At 39.9% G+C, this 25771-nt stretch overlaps 1 protein-coding gene across 1 annotated transcript in view; it reads right to left on the bottom strand.

Moving 5' to 3' along the window:
- The window catches only part of atp1b1a (ATPase Na+/K+ transporting subunit beta 1a), a 59363-nt gene that overhangs the window by 20127 nt on the left and 13465 nt on the right, over nt 1–25771 (bottom strand). Inside the window, exon 2 of the mRNA XM_057840853.1 lies at nt 666–794. Within this exon, the coding sequence (XP_057696836.1) occupies nt 666–794 (129 nt within the window). The remainder of the gene's footprint in view (nt 1–665; nt 795–25771) is intronic.

The following is a 25771-nucleotide window of genomic DNA, read 5'->3' on the forward strand; positions in this document are numbered from 1 at the left end:
CCTTTAAAGGTCTGTGCTAAGTGATTATCAGAGGCTAAATGTAACTAAATGTGTTTTAACATAGCGTTAGCATTAGCTTCAGAATGGCGAGCGCCCTCTTAAAACTCTGGTCAGTCTAAAACAGAGCTACTTACCTTTTCTGGTCAGTAAGTCTTGAGGAAAGCCAGTTGGCAAAATGGCATTTAGCTTTTTTGTTTAGTAAATGAGTAATTACTGGGAAATACTGATAGCTTGCAAATTCTGGCTAGACTCTAAGAATAACAACAACAAAAAATCCCCGACTTCCCAGTGTTTAATGCTCACTTTTTTTTGTACATATAGTTCGCGGCTTCCACGTGGATTTAATTGAAAATGATGTACTGCTTTTCCTGCTGAGGTTGTATTTGCATCACCACGTTGGTGTTGTCCTTGTCGACGCAAAATTTGTGCTCACCTGTCGATGTTCATTCATTGGCTAAAACTTTAGAATTTTACAGACGAAAACATTTTGAGAACCTATCAACTAAAACTAGACGAACTTTGGATGAGATTTCGTCGACTAAAACTAGACGAAGACAAATGCATTTTGAAATGACTAAAATATGACAAAGACTTATAAGTATTTTCGTCCAAAATATTAAGACACATATATTAAAAGCGCTGCCAAAAACAACACTGGTTCCTACCTGGGGGTGCCACCCGGTCCTGGTAGGTGGGTTTGTAGTTGCTCAAAGTGAGCAACATCACCTGAATGGTCCCCGCGAAGATGGCCGCCAAGCATCCATAGAAGATGACGTAGAACAAAAAGATTTTGACTGTGGACAAAAGAAGGAAGAACGTCAACTTCTATTATTTTTTCGTAATGTAACGCAAAAATAAATTACATTTTGTGTCCAAATTTGGATGGTACTTAAAGGGTCACGATATGTAGAAAAGCAATTATCAAGATGCTTTACATCGCTGATAATTATATGCCATGGTTTTTATTTCATGCTTTACAAGTGCACAAAAGGCCTTCTGCTGAGGAGTTGCCATTTTTAGCAAAAATAAACGAGGGATTTTCCGACAAAATTGAACTTGACACCCACTTAAATAGGGATAATTCCTGTATCAAATGACCGCTAATGCGGTCTATTTCAATGATTGTAAAATGAATAAATGAGTGATGACTTTGGCACATTCTTTTTGAAGCATCCTGTAATTTTAATGGTTCTGTACATTTTAATAATGTAATAATATTATGTTGTTATACTTTTTTTTAACTGACACTGAACAAGCCTGTCACAAATGTAAAATTCATAACAGGGAATGGCAACATTTTTCTCATGAGCGACCCGGTACCTCACAATACGATTTGCGATAGTCGGCTCAGGATAAGTAGCGTTCGGCAATATTACAGCAGGGTTTCCCCTACATATAACAGATTGTGGCGCTGCGCCACACCAAAAATAAAGCTGCCACGCCTTGCAAATGAGATTTTTTTAAGGCTGTTTCAAACTAGCGGCTTCCTAGGGTAAAGGATTCAGCAGCAACCGATTCATTGTGTATTGTAATGTCCGTAACTATGCACGGCCCCCTTAAGCGACAATCGGACTGGAAAGCTGTGGGAAGTGGGAAGCGAGTCGGAAGAATGGGAGAACAGGCAAGATAGGAAGAGATAGCGATCACATGTCGTGGCAGCCCGCTGTTAGTTTGTTATTGTTTTTCTTTATTATTGTTGCCACAATAAAGTAGGTAAGCCAATACCGACTCCTCCCCTTCTTCCCCCCGTCCAGGGCATTACAGTATTTTGGGCCGGACTTTTCGGCGAAAGTGAGCGGAGGACAGCCGTCTTGGATGGAACAGCCAAGTTTGACTGAATTTGTGCCGAGAGGCGGGGCCCAAAATAGAGCCTTGCGCTATTTTTAGAGCGCGGCCGCGCTAAACTCAACAACGCATCCAATAGCAAAGGGGCATGCGTACTTATACCTGTGCTATCAGGCTGTTTCGGCGGACGGATACGCAATCATGGCTGACGAAACCTTGATAAATGGGCTTTTTTTAAAGTTTCGCGAGCTCTGGGACACTAGAAAAATGACTCTCATATTTCTCCTTGCTAAGCTAAATGGCACCTCGATGTTCGTTTATGTGGAAATGTAGTTCACGAACATCAACAAAAAAACTATTCACCTTCTCACCGAAACTAGTAAAAAACTCTTCAAACGGTTATTTGAATTTCCCCCTACTCCTTGAAATGGGTCAGTTAACAGAAGAACTATTATTGCTGTGGTAATGTAGTAAGTAATAATTTCTATTTATTCACAAACACATTCATATTCACAAAGTTCAGTAAATGACTAAAAACTCCTTGATACAATGTTCAATCGTTTTCATATCTTGCATGTATGTAAGGTATCTCAGCCTGAACACGACGACATTGAAATATTCCCTATTAGGCCTGGCACACCCTGCTGGGAGCAGGGAACGCCCTTTTTTACTAGACAGGCTCCTCCTCCTCGGGAAAAAAATCACTTGACAAGCATTAAGACTTGTGTTTTGGTGCCTGATGAAAAATATTCAGGTTTCCCGTGCTTGGTGAGAGTCATACCCTGAAGGATCCTGTAGCGGTCATTTGCATCAAGCCTACAGCTCCATCTAGTGGCAACACAAAATATTTTTCAAAAAGGCCTTTCCTATTAGGTTTTTGCAACGTAGAGCAATGACATTTGGGGAGTCGATACCTTGTACAAAACTGCTCCAAAAAATCTCTTGCACCCATATTCCAAACCCGAGAGGAAATCGGGTATTTTAGATCCAATATGAATTTTTTATCGATTTACAGGATACACGTTTGAGACCTTGGCGCCTCGGGAGTTAGTTGGATCCTATCTGCGACAAACTTCCCGTGCTTGTTCAGAGTCATCACCTGAAGTGTCCTATAGGGGGCATTTGCTTCTTAGCCACAGCGCCAACTAGTGGCCACAGAAAGGATTTTTCAAAAAGGTCTCCCCTATTAGGTTTTTTCAACGTAGAGCCAAGAAATTTGGGGAGTTGGTACCTTATACAAAACTGCTCCAAAAGTCTCATGCACCCATATTCCAAAACCAACAGCAAATCCGGTATTTTGGATTGAGCCAAGTTTCATGCATGTTAGGTTCTCATCAGAAGATTAGAGGGGGAGGACCTGCCACCACCCCGACATGTATGCTGTCCGAGTTTGCGGTACGTCCGAGTTGCGCCAAACTGCGAGGGCCCGTTCAGTCCTGCTTGCAGGGCTAGTAATCCATTTATTTTCTTAGTCAATTTTTCCCACAGACGCCATGTTACAATGTGATGTCACATGTCAAAATCTGGTGCATGAGTGATTTACTTTTGAAATGAGCCGCAACCATAGGCAATGAATACAAGATGCCTCTTTCAAGCGACTACAATCATCATCATCTCACTTTTTTTTTTAAATGTCAAATTTGTAGGCCTAGTTATATGACTATTGCTAGCTAGCTTTAATTCCCGGGAAGTGTTTGCAGTAGCTTGTATTAAATAGAATTCAACATTACCCAGCCCCGGCAACATGGTCAGGAACTCAATCTATGATATGCTACAATACGAAGAAAACAAGCTGTTTCTAAATGGAAAAATAAACAATATTTATTTTTTGCGCTTTTGCAGACAATTTGTCAAACACTTGTCTTCATTCAGTAAATAAATACAGCAACACTATTAGTGCAACATCCTTAGATTTGTAAACAAATTCGTGTCTCAAAAACTTTTGTAGTTGATGACATTTCAGTAACAACATATTTAAAACCATATCGAATCTTGGCAGGAGCTAATTTAAGTCCTGAGTAAAGTAAAGTACTGAGATATATCACCGTATCAATTTATCGTCAAAACCCTAAGACCTCATTTGCTCCCCAAAACGTATAAATATATTATATTTTTAATTGTTTCAGTGTCCCAAATACGTCTTTTACGCTTTTTTTTTTTTTCCAAAAAAGACATCTCTGGGTCGTGATTCAATTTAGCTCCAAAGCACAAAGCTGAAAATCCATTTTAAAGCAATAAAACTAGCCACTGGAGGGCAGTAGCGCATTTGGTAACACCCGCAACCCGATTCAAAGTAAGCTAACGGCCAAGCCGCACAGCCGGTTACCGGCGAAAGACGACCAATCGGATGCCAGGCAGCGGACGACCGAGCAGAACAACCGGTAGGACGACCGGGATGCCAGGCGGTGGACGACCGAGACCACTAGTGCAGCGGACGATGCCTTTAAGTCCGTGCTGCTCGCCAGCAGAGCCCGCAGAGACTCAAAAAAAAATCATCTTTATGAGACAGACGGCGATGAGGGAAAAGTTAAACCGGCTGTCGCGGCCAGAACAGCGTCATCTTTCAGTTAGTTATGTGTAAATAAATTGTTACTTTGCTATCAAAAGCTCTATTTGTCTTGTTGTTTATCTTATTTAGTAAAAGGAGAACATTATTCAGATGCTTGGGATGTAAGTAAAGCAAAAAATAGCTATGTAGAAGTTATGTTTGAAATGTATGCTTTCACAAAAAGCTCAATTTCTCCGTTTTTTCATCATCAAAATTGCTCAAACTAACCTATTTTCTAATGCTGATTTCTAAATAATGGAAAAAGATATGAACTAATTTTTTTTCTGCCGAAAGAAGAGAGTCTAATCTTTCTTTCTTTAATGTTTATATAGCAATAGAACAGAATTTTCTGTGCGCCTTGCAAAATAAGTCAAAATCCAGTAAAACGGCCGGGAGCGAAGGGCCTTGCTCCGATGAAAATGGCTGGGAGTGAATGAGTTAATTGTTGCTGCAACATTACAGTATACATTGCAAATGGAAGCGGCACAATAGCATACATAATTTAACAAGATATCTACTTACAGTATTTACTAGTACTTGTGAACGGTACAACTAAAACACAGTGATGTAACGAGGTGCTCCGAGTTCGAAGTGTGTGTCGAGCAATGAAGGGACGTTTCGCGAACTGCGTACGGAGGCTCGCTTCATTAAGAGGAGGTGTTGAAAATGATGACATCCGAAGCCTCGCTGCCCAGCAGCACAGTGTGATTACTTCAGGAAATGGTTTAGATTTTGGTGGGCGGTTTGACAGCTAGCTGCAGTTTTAAACACCTCAGGCTACATTCAAAATGTGTCTGTGTGAAGGAGAGTTGCGATCAGGTGAGAGTTTGGATAGTTTGGAGAGTTAGAGATAGTGAAACATTTAGGAGTGAGGAGACAAGGAGTAGTTACAGTAGTTGATATGATTGAGCCAGCAAGAAATGAGGACTTGCCCTATGTGGAAAAACCTTTGTTTTTGAATAAAACAATGAAAATCCCCTCATTCTTAAGCTACATCAATGTCCAAAGTACACAAGCATAATCTGCGCCCCTTTTCAAGTTACACGAGCACTTTTACTGTCCTCTGATGATGACACTCGTTCATTTTTAGAAAAAACACAACCTCTTATATTATGATAATACCACTTGGGGAATAATATTCACACACATTACATTAAAAAAACATTTAAAAAATATTATATAAATATGTACTGTTATCTATGTACATAGAGAATTTGGACAGACAATATTTTGTAAATTAATTCCTTCCCAACAACCTTCAACCTTGTTGAATTGTGCTATACAAATACATTTGTAATGGGGAATAGTTAACAAACACATTACATTAAAAAAATATTTTAAAAATATTACAAAATATTACCGTAATTTCCCGAATATAAGGCGCACCCGTGTATAATGCGCACCCCAAATTTACTTGTAAAATCTAGGGAAAATTATTGTACCCGTTTATAACACGCACCCTAATTTTAGCACCAATAAATAGAAGAATACAAGAAAACAGAGCTCGTGTACAGATACAGAAATGTCATTTTACTGACTGGTGAAACACAGCACAAGCATAGCATATTGGTAGTCCAAAACATTACCATTAACTGTCAATATTTACGATAATGATATGATTTGACAACTTCTCCAACTTACCAGAATCTAGGAGAAAACAAAACAGATGTGACTTTTCTTTTAAAGGCTGCTCTATAACCTGTCTCGTTTCATCATGATGAATAAATGTTTTTTCCGTGGATTGATGCGGTAAAATGAAAGTGAGAACTTAAGTCGGAAATCCGAGTGAGCTCACCGCTGTCGACACGACAGTAACAATAGGAACTATTGTTATTTGGGTTTGAGTTTCCCGAGGGACAGATATAGTTGACGGACACACACAGGAAGTCTGTGTTGTTATGTTTGTTATGGTCCGAGTTGCGGAGCTGCAATAAACGTAGACTCCAATGAGTTCAAGAAACTAAATTCTGTGCTTTATGAAGAGTGAAAAAAGCAGAATTTAACACAGACAAAATCATTCGGCCGATCAGCGTGAAGTATTACCGAAACAAAATGGTGACGTCACGTACTGTAATGGTCGGCAACGGATCGCCGCATACGTTTCTTCAACACAAGGTGGCCGTGTCAATAAAAATCGGTTTATATATATATATATATATATTTCTGTCTCCATCCATATACCCGTTTATAATGCGCACCATGATTTTACAAGTTGATTTTGGGGGGGAAAAAGTGCGCGTTAAATTACAGTATATACCGTATTGGCCCGAATATAAGTAGGCCCTGATTATAAGACGACCCCCTCTTTTTCAAGACTCAAGTTTGAAAATAAGACTTTTTGAACACCAAATTAACTTTTATACAGAAAATAATTACAGTGCATCAGAAACAAATGATTATAACGATATATTTGAGAGAAAAAGCATGTTATTTTGCCTCATTCAAATCTTAATATCTGAACATTTAAATATGTAAACTAAAGTACAATCACATTCGTAAATGAATGGCTTCTGGTTTTTGAAATGTAAATAAAACAATCTATTGTGATAAAACAAAATTGCAATAACTGCATTAACCCTCAAAGTGAAGTCTAACTGTAACTGTAGTCTTGAAACAAATCTGAATAAGGAAAAACATTGCAATAAAATAATGCAAACTGGTTAAACTTGAGAGTAGCTGAGATCTGTCATGACAGAACATCGCTTCAATGATATCTGGCGCCATCTAGCGTCGTGAAGGGGTATAACGTCTAGACCACGAATATAAGACGCCCCCCACTTTTTTAGTCTCATTTCAATGCAAAAAACACCGTCTTATATTCGGGCCATTACGGTAAATATGTAATGTTATCTATGTACATAGAGAATTTGGTCAGACAATATTTTGTAAATTAATTCCTTCCCAACAACCTTCAACCTTGTTGAATTGTGCTATACAAATAAATTTGCCTTGCGTTGTAAAAAATTAAGCTGCCGCAAGAACGCTTTAATGAGATAACCTGTTGACCTATACCTGCATATGGGTCGCATAGATTGTTTATATAGGCTTTATTTTCTCACACAGGTTTTTTATGCCATGTTTGTAGAGCTTGGCAAACAGTATCAGCGTGTTGTATCAGCGTATTATTTTAAATTCAAATGAGCTGCCGCGTGTCTACTCTAAAGTGGCGTAGCGATTAGTACCAAGTTAAAAAAAAAAAAAAAGTCACAAGATTGTGGTCTGAAGCATTTTCAGGACGACTGAAATTTTGGATGTCATCAGTCACGTGACGACCAAGTTGTGACACAAGCTCATTCGAAACGCTGAGCATTCATTAGAGTGACACAAGCTTCAGCTTCAGTTTTGTTTGCCCATCACAAATATTTCGTGGCCCTTTTTTTTGGTTTAACATTAAACATATTTAATTTCCATCTGCTCTGCCTGCCTTGCTTCGCTGTACTTGTGTCCACATACCCTTGTTCCTCACCTGTTCGCTCGAACCATTGTACGAACTGATGTTTCCACTAGGGGTGTGCCATCTTAGGCACCCCACGATTCGATTCGATTCGATTACCATTCAGGGTGCTACGATTCGATTTTTGAACGAGGATCGCGATATTGACGATGATCATGGTTACCGCGATTATTACAATTATGGATGCGTCGTGCAGTACTGATTAATAAAGTAGTCAAACAAATTTATGTCCATTATTCATTTAAAATATCCTTATGATTCAGCAGGAAAGATGGAAACATGCCCATACAACAAAAATCTGCCCTTAATCTGCATTTTTATTTATTTATTTTTCACAAGAAAGTACAAAAACATCAACCATTTTAAAGGGAGTACTTATTTCTCTCAAAAATACAATAAAATTTACACTGGTGGAAGGAATTCCACATTTTCTGGACACAAAGTGTCTTTAGAAATAAGACTTCTTTTAACCAATATACTTTGTTTTCACAGTGTTACCTCCCTTGTGTAACTCTTGGAGTGACAGGTGGAAATCACAACTGGTCTTGACACTGCCACACACACACTTATTGCAGCACGCGCACGTTCTTCTCTCCCTCTCTCCCGCAACAACAGATTTTTGTACTATTTCGCATGTTTGTAGTGTTACCGCTGTATTTAATCATGGTTTTACACGTTCTGCATAGGAAATACATGTTAGCGAATTAGCTAATTAGCTTAGCGCTCGGCGCTAACTATTAACATCTCAAAAACATCAACAATAAAGGCTAAACAGTAGAAGAGGGTTCGTGTACTCAACTTTTATAGACGCACACACGTCTTAGCAACACACTCAGGACATTTTTCAATTAAAATGCCTTAAAACTACAGCTGGACATCTGAAAGACAAGGAGGAACGAACTATCTTCCCCTCCCGCTCTAAAAAAATATGTTGGGCACAAAAGCGCGAACGCCGGGCCGCACTTCTGTACCTGCCGGTCTCATACACAAATTTATTTTCCAGTCTTTTAAAAATGAGTAAATCTCTCTCCCAGTAACTGGGAGCATCCATCATAACGTTGTGCGTGCGTCCGTTAACGGTGTCCAGGCGGCAGACGTGTCTTGAATTTCGTTTCGCTACGTGCGGCTGTCATAAAGTTATGTGTGAAAAATCATTGTTTTTGAACCTTTATGAATCGTAATCGAATCGTCACGTGTCGAATCCCGATGCATGTAATAATCAATTTTTTGGAACTCCTCTAGTTTCCACACAGTCGAGGAAGACTATTGAATTTTGCACTCTCCAGGATTAGGCTCGAGCGTATGACGTGGCACTCGCGAGGTTTCCGCCGCTATCGCCATTGTGGAAGCGAGAAACATAAACTGAGGCATTTCAACACAGGTCGCTCTTTAAAAATGGTTGGAAATTATTGTGCGCTAAAGAATTGCAACAACCGATCGAATAGAAAGGAGAACGTACAGCTCGACAGAACACCATTGAGTTTCTTCCGGATCCCTACATGGAGAAAAGGCGAGGGAAAGCTCATATCTGATCTTACCAAACGTCGAAGAATGGCCTCGATCAGAAGGAAGGGCATAACGTTTGATTCTCCAGTTACACACTGAGTTTGCTCTATGCACTTCCACTCCGGTAAGTTAATTTCGTTTGTTTACGCAAATTTCAGTAACTTTACGCCCTAAGTCGGCCTGTTGTTAGCTATTGCTACAGCTAAACAACTAGCATGCATACATGTGCATTGTCTTCATTAGACATAATTCCTGTCGTTGCTAAATGAAAAAGCTGTAATATTTTGACGTGAGAGAGTGGCAAAGAATTTGTACACAGGCTACATTTATGCAGCAAAAGATTTGTACATCCGTGGTCACAGACTAATGTAAACACACATTGCCTACCTTTGCTAGAAAGATGGTGTTGCCGTTTACTATGGTCATAAAGTGAAGATCCTGCACCCATCCGCAGCAAAACTGTTCGTAGCTTTGTAGCGATTTGTAGTTTCGGAATTGCTGATGAGTGTAGTAACATATACCAAACACTAAATACAGCATGATGTCCATTTCGCGTAGTGGTGGAAGCTTGTCGACATCTTTATTCCATTTGTGTTCGGCTTGCTCGTGAGGGTCAACATTGTTCACATCCTTAAAATTGCTCACATATCTGTCCTTCGCCGTGGTAACAAGTTTGTCTCTGTTTCGAACTGGCAAGTTTTCCCTACATTTTTCCATCTTTGGCACTCGTAGTTGAATTGTATTTGCCGTTAAGTTTAAATGTCCCGTGATGCAGACGTGCTTCCGCAATGGTTGCGTTGTCGCAAATCTCGCACGATCCCGTGCTGCTGTGACGTAAACGCTCGAGCCTAATTGAATTGACAATGGATTTCCCCATCATGCCTTGCTGTGGCCTTCTATAAAAAGTTATTTTATATTGGGGCTGGGCAGCATGGGGAAAAAAATCATATCGCCATATGGCCATTTTATGGCACGATAACAATATGCCACGTAGTAGTGTAGTAATTAGGGGTGGGTCCCTTTGGGTGCCCCACAATATGATACGATTTGCGATGCAAGGCTCACGATATGGCGATACAACAATTAGCGATACACGGGTCAGGAAATCATTCTACACTATAGAGTCTACCCACGCACCACGTGTTCACTGTAGGGTTCCGCCCACTTGTCCGTCATTTTGACTCTGTATTTGCATTGATTTCAATTGATGGCGCAATTTAAAATGCATTTCATGGAAGACCCGGTGCTTTCTGATGCCGCAAACTCACTGGATCTGTTGCATAAAAGGCGTTATGAGGAAAAGCTTCGTTCTATACAGTCGCCAGATCCATATTTGATGCCCAAATCGATGTTTTTCGACCCACTGTCTTCGCCCTGTCTGCCTGACATCTCCTACGCTGATATTTAAAATGATCTTGTCCACACAAAATCAGCCTATTCTCACGAAAAACTTCAAGAGCTTGGACGCTTATAAATACTTCGTTGCTGGTTGGGTGAAACAGGTCCTCGTTTGGCAGGAATCTATCTTGTGCTTGGAAAGGTGAGTTACGAAATTTTCAATTCGAATTCTTTTGTTATTGCTAACATCCACTGTCAAGTCTAATGTATTTCATGTCGTTTGTCAATGGAGTTAAGGCTTTTAATGTTTATATGGTTTAGCGATAGCACGCACTACATACATACGTGTATGTTGTCGGCGATTAGCCTAGCAATGATCTTAATTGTGGTTATTTGTCAGCCCCGTAGACGAGGCCAGTTTCCCTCACTTGGTACCAGCTAAATATTATTCAAAAAATATCGATGGTGGAAGAAAGGGAAGTCACAAACATCTTGAATTTGAAACTATGTCGTACTACGTCGTATGTTGTCGGCGATTAGCCTAGCAATGATCTTAATTGTGGTTATTTGTCAGCCCCGTAGACGAGGCCAGTTTCTTTTACTTGGTACCAGCTAAATATTATTCAAAAAATAACGATGGTGGAAGATAGGGAAGTCACAAACATCTTGAATTTGAAACTATGTCGTACTACGTCGTATGTTGTCGGCGATTAGCCTAGCAATGATCTTAATTGTGGTTGTCAGGCCAAAACCCTCTAAATATATATTAAATGCATCTTACCGGATATAAAATGACTACTACATAGTCTGTGGTGATTTTTTGGTGTCCAATTTTCACGTCGAATTGCAGCCGTCCATTTCGCTCTTCTATTTGGATCCCTCGGAATACGGTAAAATTTCAAGTCTCTCCTTCCATCTTCTCTGTTAGTGCAACCAACAGCCACACACGCCTTCACCATTTTGATTATTAATGTTAAGGAGCAGAAAAACACGCCGTAAATAGGAGAAATGTACGTAGCCGTAATAGGTTAACACTATGTTTTGACGGACAAGTGGGCGGAACCCTACGCGAACACGTGGTACGTGGGTAGACTCTATACAATATATTGAGTTATGGACACTTCCGGTTGATTTTGGGGCATTTAAGGGTCACATCCTGTTGATTTTGTGTTACTGAATAGGACGTGACCTGGGAATGTCCCCAAATGAAAAGGAAGTGAAGCTACGGTACATATACGTAAAATGCATAGCTAATTAAAGGCTACATTACCTTAAGTAATTATATTTTTTTCACGTAGCAATAGTACGACTTCCATCTTGTAGTCCTTCGTTTTCCTTTTATTTGGACCTAATACGTACTGCGTAACCACAAAAATAATGGTACATCTGTTAACGGACCCATTTCAAGGAGTAGGGAGAAACTAAAAGCTGTATGATGAGTTACTGGTTACTGGTTTCGCTGAGAAGGAGAAGTTTGGTTTTTTTTGCTGTCCGTGAACTACATTTCCACACAAACGCACATCGAGGTACCATTTAGCTTAGCAAGGAGGGATATGGGAGTCATTTTTCGAGTGTCCCAGAGCTCGCAAAACTTGGGGAAAAAAAGCGCATTTATCAAGGTTTCATCAGCCGTGATTGCGTATATCTGTCCGCCGGAACAGCCTGATGGCAAAGATATGAGTACACCTACCTACCCCGTGCCCTCAAAATGGAGCAAGTCCCTATTTTGGGCTCCACCTCTCGGCGCAAATTCATTCAAACTTGCCGTTCCGTCCAAGAGGCCGTTACCGCTCACTACAGTACAATGAAAACTGACAATAAGAATTAATGACGATGCATAATTTACAATCATTTTCGCAATATATATTGTTATACCATCCACCATAAGTGAATATGATGTGATCATCTTGGTTGATTTTCAGAAAACTGTGGTCAAAACTAGATATTGAACGATATGGATTTTTCAGGAATGATACCTATTATTAGTAGTTATAGGGGTCAATAACCGATTTTTGGAGGGGATATTCATTTTCAGTAAAAGTGTAAAAAAAAAAGGTCTAAAAAATTGAATGATGCATACACTGAATATCATTGAAATGCCTAAAGCCTGTTTATTGAGTCACACAAATAGAAAATTATACCTAATAACAGGGGTTTGGCGTTATTCAGTGGTAGAGTAGTCATTCCCCAAGCGAGAGTTGTGGGTTTGATTCTCCTCCCTGATGACCTCATCGAAGTATCCTTGAGCATTATACTAAACCTCATGTTGATCCTTGTGCTGCGTCACCAGTAGGTAGATGAGGATATAGTGTGAAGCCCCTTGAGGGCCTTAAAAAGGTTGAAAGGTGCTATAGACCCTACTCACCTACGTCACAAAATGACGTGTCGCTGTATCCGGCCGCCATATTGTCCGTCATTTTTTAGCCCTATTCTCAATGGTTTCAATTAGTCGTGCAATTTATAGAGCAATTCATGAAAGCCCCGGTGTTATCTGACGCTGTAAACTCATTTTGATGCGTTGCATAAAAGGCGTTATGTGGAAAAGCTTCAGTTTATCCATTCGCCAGATCCATATTTGATGCCTAAATCGATGTTTTTCGACCCGCTGTCTTCGCCGTCTCTGCCTGACATCTGCTACCCTGATATTTACAACTATCTTGTCCACACAAAATCAGCCTATTCTCACAAAAGTTTGAAAAAATTTAAGAGCTTGGAGGTTTATAAATACTTCGTTGCTGGTTAGGTGAAACAGGTCCTCGTCCACGAAAATTCGGCAGGAATCTATCTTGTGCTCGGGAAGGTGAGTTACGAAATTTTCAATTCAAAATCTTTTGTTCTTGCTAACATCCACTGTCAAGTCTAATGTATTTCATGTCATTTGTAGATGGAGCTAGGGCTTTTAATGTTTATATGGTTTAGCGATAGCACTCTCACTACATACATATATAATATGTAATAAATATGAATTGCGATAGCACTACTCCAGATTGTCCCTAGTTGAATTTATTTTTTTGGCTTTTGACCTCAATAGTGAAATTGTAAATTAATGATAACTGTCTTATTATCCCTTATAATGATATATTTTCAGGTAGTTCATTCACAACGTCTGAGTGTATGTTGTCGGCGATTAGCCTAGCAATGATCTTAATTGTGGTTGTCAGCCCAAAACCCTCTAAATATATATTAAATGCATCTTACCAGATATAAAATGACTACTACATAATCTGTGGTAATCGTTTGGAGCCCAGTTTTCTCGTCGAATTGCAGCAGCCCATCTCACTCTCCTCTCCGGGTCTCTCGGTATCCGGTAGAACTTTAAGTCTCTCCGTCTATCTTTTCTGTTATTGCAACTGACCACCACACACGCCTTCACCATTTTGATTACTAATGTTAACGAGAAGAAAAACACGCCATAATAGGAGGAATTTACGTAGCGGTAATGCATCAACAGTGACGAGTTGACGGACAATATGGCGCGGGGGCGTGGTTGTGACGTCATGTGAGTAGGGTCTATAGACCCCAATCACGTGACGTCACAACTCCGCCCCCCTGACTGGAGCCGCCATATTGTCCGTCAGCTCATCGTGTTTACATATTACCGCTACAGTGTCAGAGTGTCAAGACACGGCTGTGAATGGCTACAGCCGAATTTTTGGGGGATTTTATGGTTGAAACATGGTAATATAACAAGGGTCGCGATGCAGAAATCACAGACATCAAGGAGTGGTCGAGATTTTTCTTATATTTACCGTTTAAATGATTTTTTTTCAAATTTTTTTTTGCTTTGGATCGATTATTTATCATCCAACATATCGTAAAAAATGCGACAGTAACAAAAAAAAAAAAATACAATTAAGCAATAGTTATGAGGTAGATATCCGTGACTTTTTTTTTTTTAAACAAAATATGAGACATCAATTAATGATTCTAAGCTAAAAAACGACAGACATTTTGAATGAAAAATATAATTAACTAGGCCTGCAAGCAGGACTGAACGGGCCCTCGCAATCTAGCGCAACTCGGACGTCACGCAACTCGGACTGTGTGCAGGTCAGGGTGGTGGCAGATCCTCCTCTCTAATCATCTCATTAGAACCTAACATGCTCGAAAGTCGCCTATTTACATTCCCACACCCAAGAGATAAAAACCCCTATTGGAGAGAGTACTACAAAAAAGGAGCCACTACTGAGCTGTGCAGCCAAGCCCTTATTCAAAACCTAAATTAATCTTCTAACTGGGCCAATTCGACCAAGTGTGCCAACTATTGTGGCTCTATAAGCTCCCTGAGTCTCTGAAAAAAAATATTTCCTTTAAATGGCGAACAAAGGGTCGTCACGGCAACAGACAGAGACACGTGGACATGGGCCGTAAAAAAGTATTTTAATAGGTCTTGAAACTACAATGACCAACATGAAAAGAACTGGACATGTTTTGGAAAAACGAGTGACTTTATATCGCCACTAGTTGGCGCTGTAGGGTTGATGCAAATGACCCCTACAAGGCCCTTCAGGGTATGACTCTCAACAAGCACGGGAAGTTTGGCGCAGATATCTTGTATATCTGCCGAGTTATGACTGTTCAAAGTTTTTGGAGAGAAAAATTGTTGACAGTCATTTTCACTTTCCTGTTTGGACCCCTCCGCTTCAACGAAACTTCAATATTTTTCATCAGGCACCTGAAGACAGGTCTTAAGGTTTCCCTTATGCAGGTTTGAAGTAGATTGATTTTTTCCCTTTAGAGGAGGAGTGTGTCCCGTAAAAAAGGGCATTTCCTGTTCCCACTAGGAGGCGCCAGGCACAAATGGTAAATTTTCAATCCAGTCCTGCTCAGGCTGGTATACCTCACACACATGCCAGATTTAAAATAGATTGAACGTTGTATGAGGGAGTTATCAGTCATTTTCCGAATTCGGTGTTTTGGCGAAAAAATGGAAGAATTTGGCGCCCCGCCCAGGTCAGGCCCGTGAATGAAAACACACCATTTTTATAACTTAAGATTTCATATGCCTCATGAACAGTCTCACCAATTTTGAGAATGATCAAACTAATTCCCTAGGTGCCAAGGTGTAAAATGTGCACACTCTAAATCGATAAAAAGTTCACATTCAATCCAAAATACCCGATTTCCTGTAGGATTTGGAATGTGTGTGCAAGAGACTTTTTGGAGCAGTTTTGCACAAAGTTTTGACTCTCCAAATTTCATCACTCTATGTTAGAAAAACCTAAATGGAGAGGCCTTTTTGAAAATTTCAAGGGGGCGCCACTGAGCCATTTTGTTAAATTGTTTCGTAACGTTGCAAGATTATCGAACGTTATCCAAAGCCGCATGTATGTGCAAATTTTGGTGAGTTTTTATGCATATTCAAGCCTCCAAATGTAAACTCTTACTGTGAACCCATGAAAATTTCACATTCGACCCAAAATACCCGATTTCCTGTTGGATTTGGAATATGGGTGCAAGAGACTTTTTGGAGCAGTTTTGCATAAGGTATCTACTCCCCAAATTTCCTTGCTCTATGTTGAAAAAACCCAATAGGAAAGGCCTTTTTTAAAACTTCTTTCTGTCGCCACTAGTTGGCACTGTAGAGTTGATGCAAATGACCCCTACAAGAACCTTCAGGGTATGACTCTCAACAAACACGGAAAGTTTGGCGCAGATATGTTGCATATCTGCCGAGTTATGACTGTTCAAAATTTTTGGCGAGACAAATTGTTGACGGTCATTTTCACTTCCAGTTTGGACCTCTCCGCTTCAACGAAACCTCAATATTTTTCATCAGGGACCTGAACACATGTCTTGAGGCTCCCCTGAAACAGGTTTGAGGTCAATAGATTTTTTTCCCTTGGAGGAGGAGCCTGTCTCGTAAAGAAGGCCATTTCCTGTTCCCACTAGGGGGCGCCAGGCCTAATGGGTAATATTTCAATGCAGTCGTGTTCAGGCTGGGATATCTCATATACATGCTAGAAATGAAAAAGATTGAACGTTGTATCACGGAGTTTTTAATCATTTTCTGAATTTGGTATTTTGCCCAAAAATGGCCGACTTTGGGACCACGCCCAGGTCAGACCCTTGAGTGAAAACTCACCATTTTGAAAACTTAAGATCTCATATGTCTCCTGAATAGTCTGACCAATTTTGAAGACGATCCAACTATTTTCTTCAGCGACAAGGTCTCAAATGTAAATCGATAAAATTTCACTTTTGATCCAAAATTTCTGGCTTCCAGTTGGGTTTGGAATATGGGTGCAAGAGACTTTTTGGAGCAGTTTTGCACAATGTATCGACTCGCCAAATTTCATCGTTCTACGTTGAAAAAACCTAATAGGAAAGGCCTTTTTGAAAATTTCAAGGGGGCGCCACTGAGCCATTTTGTTAAATTTTTTTGTAGATTATCAAAATTTACGCAAAGTTGCATGTATGTGCAAATTTTGGTGAGTTTTCGTGCATGTTCAGGCCTCCAAATGTAAACTCAAACTGTGAACCGATAAAAATTTCACATTTGATCCAAAATATCCGATTTCCTGTTGGATTTGGAATATGGGTGCAAGAGGCTTTTTTGAACAGTTAGGCATAAGGTATCTACTCCCCAAATTTCATTGCTCTACGTTGAAAACCTGAGAGGAGAGGCCTTTTTGAAAATTTTAAGGGTAAAGGGGGCGCCACTGAGCCATTTTTTGACATTTTTTCAAAACGACACAAGATTATCGAAATTTACGCAAAGCCGCACGTTTGTGCAAATTTTGGTGACTTTTCGTGCATGTTCAGGCCTCCAAATTGGCCATTTTCATTTGCCCTGAAAAAAGAAGAATAATAATAATAATAATAATAATAATAATAATAATAATAATAATAATAATAATCCTTTGCAAAACAATAGGGCCTTCGCACGCTTAGTGCTCGGGCCCTAATTATCTTCGTTTTATGGCTGGGTTGAAACAAAAGTGTTTGCGTGACGTCTGTAATTGGGGGTTTTCAGGGTAAAACGGACAAATTAAAAATAGTTCAGGGGCTTAATGCGCCATGAATCTGTTCTAAAAGCACATAGGCATGTTGTTCTATCAAACACAACAGTTCTTTTGGCTTAAAATACAGCAGTTTATTTTAAAGAGGGTTGCAAGAGCAGAAACTGCTTTTTCAGTCTTGTCTGTGTTTTCCGCCATACGTCAAATTTCCAAATATCGGCACTGATAATCGGTCTATCTCCAGTCAAAACAAATGTTTGCTGACCAATTCCTTATACGTGCAAGATCACATGACTTAACTTGGAAAACAGGTTACAGGTAACTTCCTATGCATGCTGCAATGACCAGCAAGGCAGCAGGCTGATGACATAATTGCTTGAAAAAATTCTATATGTGTGATGTATAATACTTGTGACCTTCATTGATGAGGTGAGGAATGAATGGATAAACAAAGCAACTATTTATTCTTGATAGTTTTTGCCCCTCCTTAAAACAAGTGAAGTACACCTTTGTCAATAGTTTTTTTTTTTTCATGTTAAATATCTGTTAGCTCGTTTCTTGATCGTATACAAAAAAAAAAAAAAAAAAAAATGCCGCAATTGATTGTTCATGCAAATAACTGTAGTAGATGATCTACAAAAAAAGGCACACCTAAGATTGTACTTGCCAAACACACAAAATGGCCACACAGGCATTTTGCACTTTCTGGTAGAAGTAAATGAAAAAGGGTCAATTTAGTTTACCAAAACTTAAGAGAAACCATGATGGCTGACTTTACGTCTTTAAATAGCACATCAAAAAAGCAGGCGCAAAATCAGCACGCTAAGCACTGCTAGCGCAACTCGGGCAAAACGAGAGGTAGCGAGAGGACCTTTTCTGATTGTGAAAACGTTTTTGAAATGTCAAAAACTTTTATTATGACATAAACTATTTGGCAATGCAATTGCAAAGCTTCCAAATGACCTGAATTTGAACTCGTCACAAAAAGTCATGCCAAATGACCAATAACAAGTGCATTTCTACTCTGCATTTCCATAAGTTTGCCAGCAATTGGACAAGCCGAAATTCTACAAAGTTACGCTCGGATTGCAAATTTTCGGTGCCTGGATTATTAAAAACGGAAAACGCTTGCTCATTTGTGTCATACGCGTCAGTCCCCTGACGGAGCAGCTGTTTTAATTCAAGGACACAATGTGAATACCAGAGGAAGGGGCATCCAGTCATTGCGTGTAATTGTCAGCCCCATGATGAAGCACAACCACAAAGGATCTCTTTCTCGTCTCGTACCGGAAGCTTTGTGAGGGAACTATTGTAAGCGCCTCCTTTTCAACTCCTCTCCGGTTGCGAGAAAGGGGGGCCATTTAGGGAAGTACAGGAGTCACCGGTCATTCCAGATAGACCCCTCGCCAACCCTGCTGTGTGAGACCACCCCCGCAACAGGTTTGGCTCAACTTCCACCAACAAGTTATGCCAATTTCTTGTTCATAGTAATAACAGCTCGCACTAGAAAAACTGTATCATGTGACTAACCGGAGAAAAAATATATACCTGAAAGCAATTTTTGACATTCCAATGCAATATTGATTTAAGAACTTAAACATTGCTGTCCAAACAACTGCGGCGTTGAGCTGCGTTCCCAATGGCTCAGTTTTTTTTTCTTGTCGCGCATTGGGTTCCCATTCATAGTCTATGTACTCGCGTGTGGACGAGCGACGGGCAGCCTGGCGACCAGCGATGCGATGCCGCTAGTAGACATGTGTCGATTACCGGTTTAAAGGTATACCGTCGTACGAAAATGTCAAAGTGTCAAACCCGCTTTCCTTCATCCCGTCCCTAAGGTATCAGCCATTTTTTTATGTCCTAATATGCATGGAGAAATCCCTCGCTTGCAGCTGCAAGGCTCAACCCTCCCCCACCGGTTGTTGCTCAGTGTCAGTGCTGTGCTACACGATAGTTGGAGGAGGTGAAACTATCAAAGAAAACAAAATGGGTGGTATGGGAATACTTCGGCTGCAGAAAAGTTACAGACGGCCGCGGCTTAGAGGAGGAGGGCCAACCGACATGTAAAACATGTTTGTGGGGGGTAAATGGCGAGGAGGCAATACCTCCAATATGATTTCGCATTTATTCAAAATTAAACACTGTCATGAACATTTCCCACCATCTACAAGAGTTAACTCCAGCATGTTTAGTAGAGGCGTGCGAAATTTCCGATTCTTACATTATTCGTGATTCGGTCGTTGAAGATTCGAGAACGATTCACAAACATCCAAATTCCGATTATTGAATTATATCAGGTAAAGCGGAACTAAAACACAGTCAGCGCGGTCTTCGGGACGCAATGAGGAACAGACCGACAACTTATGCCGCTTGATAAAAAAAAAAAAAACAATACGCGACAGCTGCTTCAAACAACGCCCACATTGCTACAAACTACGTCCACATAATGCTCAGTAGATATCACATACATAGAACTAGATGCGAAATACGTATATATGATCTTTTTTCCGGAATCACACAGGGTGTCCATAGCACACAAACCAACAGAAAAATGACATCAGAAAACACAGGAACAGAAACTACAAAAGAAAGAACATTAAAAAGGCACAAACTATCTGTGCACAACAAACAGGCTTTTACGCTAATGGCGCCATATGCTTGACCTACATCAATAACTATTTTTAGGATCCGTTAGTTTCATTAAAATACTATTTTTGGACTCTATTAATCGACACATGAACTTATACATCAGATTTTTTAACAGCGTTTTAAAGGTAGGTAACGCAGAACTGACAAATAATTGGCTGGGGCTGTACCATCTAGGCCAGGGGTGTCCAAACTTTTTGCAAAAGGGGCCAGATTTGGTGTGATAAAAATGTGGGGGGCCGACCTTGGTTGACGTCTTTACATAAAAAAATATATTTAAGCAAATTTTAGCAAACCATTCTGTGTGTCAAATTTGCTCTAGTATTTTTTTTAATTAATAATTTCAACAATCTCGCAACTAGCCTTTGTGACATTCTCTCTCGACTCTCTGGCTCTTGCGAAATACTGCAGCTTTAAAATTAAACTAGCTTCAAGTTGCTTCTATTTCTCGCTTCGTATCTTGCCTGTAATCTTGTCGTACATGTCAGCGTGTCTTGTTTGGTAATACCGCCTCACATTGAACTCTTTAAAACTGTCTTTGCAAATGAGGCAGACACAGTTGCGTATTTTAGTGAAGAAATAGTCCAATTTCCACCTATCCTTGAAGAATCGGCCGTCGGAGTCAACTTCATTTTTTTTTTGTTGATTGTCGCCATTTTAGAAAATTGGGAGTAAAGATTCACACGGGATAATGTTGCTTAGAGTGCTGCTGCTTTTTAGTGCGTAAATGAGGAGCAGCATTTAGTGTGTAAGCTGCTTCATATGCTGGTAGCAGTACAGCTGACCAATTTATTATGTCTGTGTGCGGGCCAGACGTTATTGATTTTATGTTAGAGGCTGGGGGCCGGATGAAATTTGACCACGGGCCGCATTTGGCCCCCGGGCCGGACTTTAGACATGTCTGATCTAGGCCATCTAGGTAAATGAAGGACTCGGCGGCGTTATCTCATGTATAAAGAACTAGATGCGAAATGACGGGCTTGCCTGCGTAAGTAAACAGCCGCCATCCTAAAGCAGTAGACTTCTCTGAAAGGATTTTGTAGCGAACCTTCCGAGCGAACCTAATTAACTATTTATCTACAATACTGCTAAATCGGCAAAATCTTGACTTGAATCTATCTTTAAATGATTGAATGAACAGTATTAAAACTTTCACATGTCGAAGGGAAATTATGGAATATTGGGAGCAATTTTAACAACTTTAAATGTTAATTCACAACATTAAATTAGTTGATTGTAGTTTAAAGCAGCTGATACAGAAAGGGGACTTGAGAATTTTATTTACTGTTTTGATTAATTTTATAGTGAAATAGTTCAAGCCTGAGAGAATTTTTGTGATTAATGTATGAAACATTAAAAGCAGCTAATAGCTGGGGGGGGTGCATCAATAATCGATTTATAATCGAATCGTAGCCTCTGAATCGTAATTGCAATCGAATTGTTAGGTGTCCCAGGATTCCCCCCTCTAGCATTTACAGTAAATAAGAAAAATAATATTGGATCACCTTTTAGGATTGGGGTGGCTCAACACACCCAAAATAATCACCTGTTTTGGGTCATTGGTAAACATTGTCATAAGAGCACCCCTAAAAACTCACTCCTGAGTGCCTGTCAGGAAAATTATTAAAGGGATCCTCGGACTTAGGCTAGGTTCATACTACAGGTCTTAATGCACAAACCCGATTTTTTGCCATATGTTTTTTGGCGTGCCCGTTCAGACTGCCTTTGTCCATTGAGACCGTATCACGTATCAAGTATCACGCATGCACACTAAATTTACAGTCTAAGATGCGCTTAGGAAAGAGACCCGCATGCGCAGAAGCATCAAAACAAATTACACATGCTAGCTTTATGTCATTCCAGAGTGATCATATTTTGATTTCCAAAAAGAGGATACAAATACCAGACATTAATAATCCCCTTTTAGCCTTATACTCAAAAGTTTATACGGACTGATATAAGGCATACACGCACACAGATGAGCCTTGATGTGTGTGTGTGAAATGACGTGGGTTCGTCAGTTTGCCCCGACTAGGCCATGTGTGCAATAATGAAATATTGCTCATTCGGCGCACAGAATGAAAATCGAAAATTGTAAGGCTTATTCTTTTCTTCATTTTATTTTTTTATGACTGTGGTCAAGCCCGCTTCGTGCTTTAAAGCATATTTCAACCTAGGCGCTAATGCCTACATGGCTGCCGTCCTCCGTGCCGCTTGCTCTTTGCTGATGTAATTGCTGCACAAATTCCGATCTGGGACTCTTGACAGTTCAGACCGCCAGTCACGTTCTAAAAAAATGTGGCCCAGATCGGATTTGAACCACATACGAAAGTGACTCAGATCGGATTTGAAATGGTCCACTTCTATGCGACTTGTCCCGTTCAGACCGTCAAGTTAATGCCTGACTCGAAAAACACGAAAAAATCTGATTCGTGCATTAAGACCTGTAGTATGAACCTAGCCTTCGAGACTCGTAGGCTCTAATGAGCCACAATTGTTCACTTTTGCTAAAATATATTATTAGAAAGACATGTATTATTTCCGTTGATTTAAAAAATGAGAATATTTAGTACGTGTTTTGACCTATGGAGGGCGCCATGTTTTACACTTACAATGCACCCTGAGGGTGATGACGTGGTTGGCCTCTACTGGGAGAAAAGCTGTGCTAGCTAGCAAGCGAAGCTAGTATGACGACTGGCATGATTTTGTCACATTCTGCTGCTGGTCAGATTGTTTTGTTACAGAGATGTGGAATGCGTTCCCAAAGTCGTACCTGCATTCAATTTTAGCTCATCAGCAGTGTCTTTAAACCGATCCTAGGCGGCTTGTATTGACTTGCTGCCATTTGACAGTTTGTATATGCCTTTGTTGTGATTGGCATCATTTCCTTGTTTTTTTCGTTTGTCTGCCTTACGCCGCGGTTTTCCCTTGTTTTTTTAATTGATATTGTCAATGACTACTGTCACAAACCCTTTTTGTGTCTGCCTTTTCGCTATCGCGTGTCTTTTTGTGTGTTCAATGAACCCTTTTACGTAATCCCTATGTTCTTGTTGTCTGCTTTGCAGCGTTTTTAATTCTTTCTTTTCAGTTGCGTTTCCCTTTAAAGTTGTACTGCACAGACAGACAGCGAGTGTGGGTTGCGATTGCTTTATAAGGAAAACCATGACTCTAACGTCACGCGGAAGTTTAGTCCAGCAATGCACAGGCAAGCAATGTTGGATTGCAGCCACTACAGATGAATTCATTTGATCAAAATGATGACACTGCCCCCCCCCCTCAAAAAAAATCCTGATAAAGCCAGTCATGCAATTTCAAACAAATAGAACCCTAAGTATATCTGTCAGTCGTCAAACTTGGTGGGATGGTGCATCTTGGTCAGAGGACGAGTTCTTAATTTTTAAGCGATTAATCTACAAATCACCTAAAAAATATGATAATATGATAAGTAAACTCATTTTTTAGGTGCAAATTGTCAGTGTTTTCCAGATACATCACCGGACACGACATTTGGGTTGCATGCATTATTAGTATGTTGCCATACTGCTGCGATCGAGGGTAGTTAGCAGTAACTGAGCACCTATTAGGCTATAATAAGCACTAGCTTTGTAAAGAGTCATCTCAAACACTAACTAATCTAAATATTGACTGAATAAACCAACTGTCCCCGTTGTGTGTTTCCAGGTGCATTATAAAATAAACAGCAAAAAGGTTCTCACAACTGAACAAATAATCATAGACAAGACAGAAAAAGATACTTCGGTAATCTACATAGCCAGTCTACCAAATGTAATTTCTGTTCTTGGAACGTTAGCAGGTCACTCGCAATCGGAAATCTCATCCATCACCTTAGACACCCGACACGAGCGTTTACACGTGTTTTTGACATGCTGATATATCCTCGCTTGAGTTTCCCGTTGTCATGGCAGCATTCCCCAGTTGTCTCTCTTCCCAGTTACAAAGCGGGACCCCGGGGAACCAGCGTAACGGGCCGTGTGTAGTTTCAGTCTCCAGCCTCCTCCACGTCTACCTCCAAGCTTCAAGTAATCTGTGTGTTGTTTTGCAACATCCATTTCAAGTTGTATTGTACACTATCGTCAATGTACACTTTTTTGTTGTCATAACATTTCCTATCAGATCCATTCTGGGGCTTTTATTTGTTAATGCCAAAGCAGTAATCACAAAACCTGTATATAAGCAAACAATAAACTTCATTTTACAAGCAGGTGGCGGTCATTTGTAAGGCAAATAAGCATTTTCCTCTCGTTCGAAGATATGAATGAGGCATGCAGGAAATAGTAAAACAAAAAAAGTTTTTATTACATTTACTGAAAAGTCCACAGGGTTGTATTAAAAATATAGTGCTTCATAAAAATTGATTGAGAGTGATTTTATAGTATTAACATTACTGTAGTGCTGCAACGATTAATCGATTAACTCGAATATTTGATTAGAAAAAAAGATTCAAATTAAATTTTGCTGCTTCGAGTATTCGTTTAATTAAAGTGGCGTTGTAATGGTTTGTTTTTGAAAGTATTTGCATTTAGTTTTATTGATTTGGGTGGATACACTGGCCTCTAGTCTGCCTCATTTTACATGGTCAAATCCATCTGCTCCCTGTTAAGACCCACATATGCTATGTTTTTGTGTGAGCTAATTTTTTTTTTAAAATGCATTCATAATTTAGGGTATATTTAGCAAATTTTTGTGGGAATATGTGGCTGAACCATTTGTTAAGAGCATTGTTTAACAAAAAAAAAAAGGTATGTTATAGCATTTAAGCTATCAGACTTTTGCTATGTAAGTAAGCCAATTATTCTTTTGTTGTACATAGATCCTTTTTTTTTTTTTTTTTTAATACCGTTTGAGGCTCAGCTCAGGTATTTAAATTTTTTCATGTTCTTAATCTGATTACTCGATTATTCGAACTAACTAGTTCATCGATTAATCGATTACTAAAATAATCGATAGTTGCACCCCTACATTACTGTGTAGTAGAGCCGGGCGGTATACCGAAAATTTACCGTTGCCGAAATTCTTCACGGTGATCGACGTAATTTTGACCATGTTGGTAAATTTGGTAATTTAATAAAACAAGAAAACATAGTCTTTACATTCCGCTTTGACTGTTGTTCGGCTATGTTCATTCCCCTTTAAGAAAGCAGTCAGTGTGCTTACGTATGAAGTCACGTTGTTATCAGGAAGTCAAACAGAAGCCCAGTAGGCTAACGCTAATGCTACAAGCAAACGTGATGGAATGTGGCTTAAGGGAGCTTCGCCGAACTTTCACCCAACATTAAGTAGACTCTTGGCGGCATCCAGACGGGCTTTCACCAGCTGTCCTCCCTGGTTCTCATGATTTCAGGAGAGGGTGCTTTCAGTGCTTTCTACTGGTAGCAAGGCCACAGGCTAACGCTAGCGGCTATGCTACAAATGAACGTGATGGAGTCTGATAGCGGCTCTAACGACGTCGAAACCGCTGAACTTAATGAGTGGATTGGGCACAGACTGCATCTAGCAATTAGTAGAGGCGTG

This window comes from Corythoichthys intestinalis, chromosome 7 (genome assembly GCF_030265065.1).
Source record: "Corythoichthys intestinalis isolate RoL2023-P3 chromosome 7, ASM3026506v1, whole genome shotgun sequence".
Classification (NCBI taxonomy): Eukaryota; Metazoa; Chordata; class Actinopteri; order Syngnathiformes; family Syngnathidae; genus Corythoichthys; species Corythoichthys intestinalis.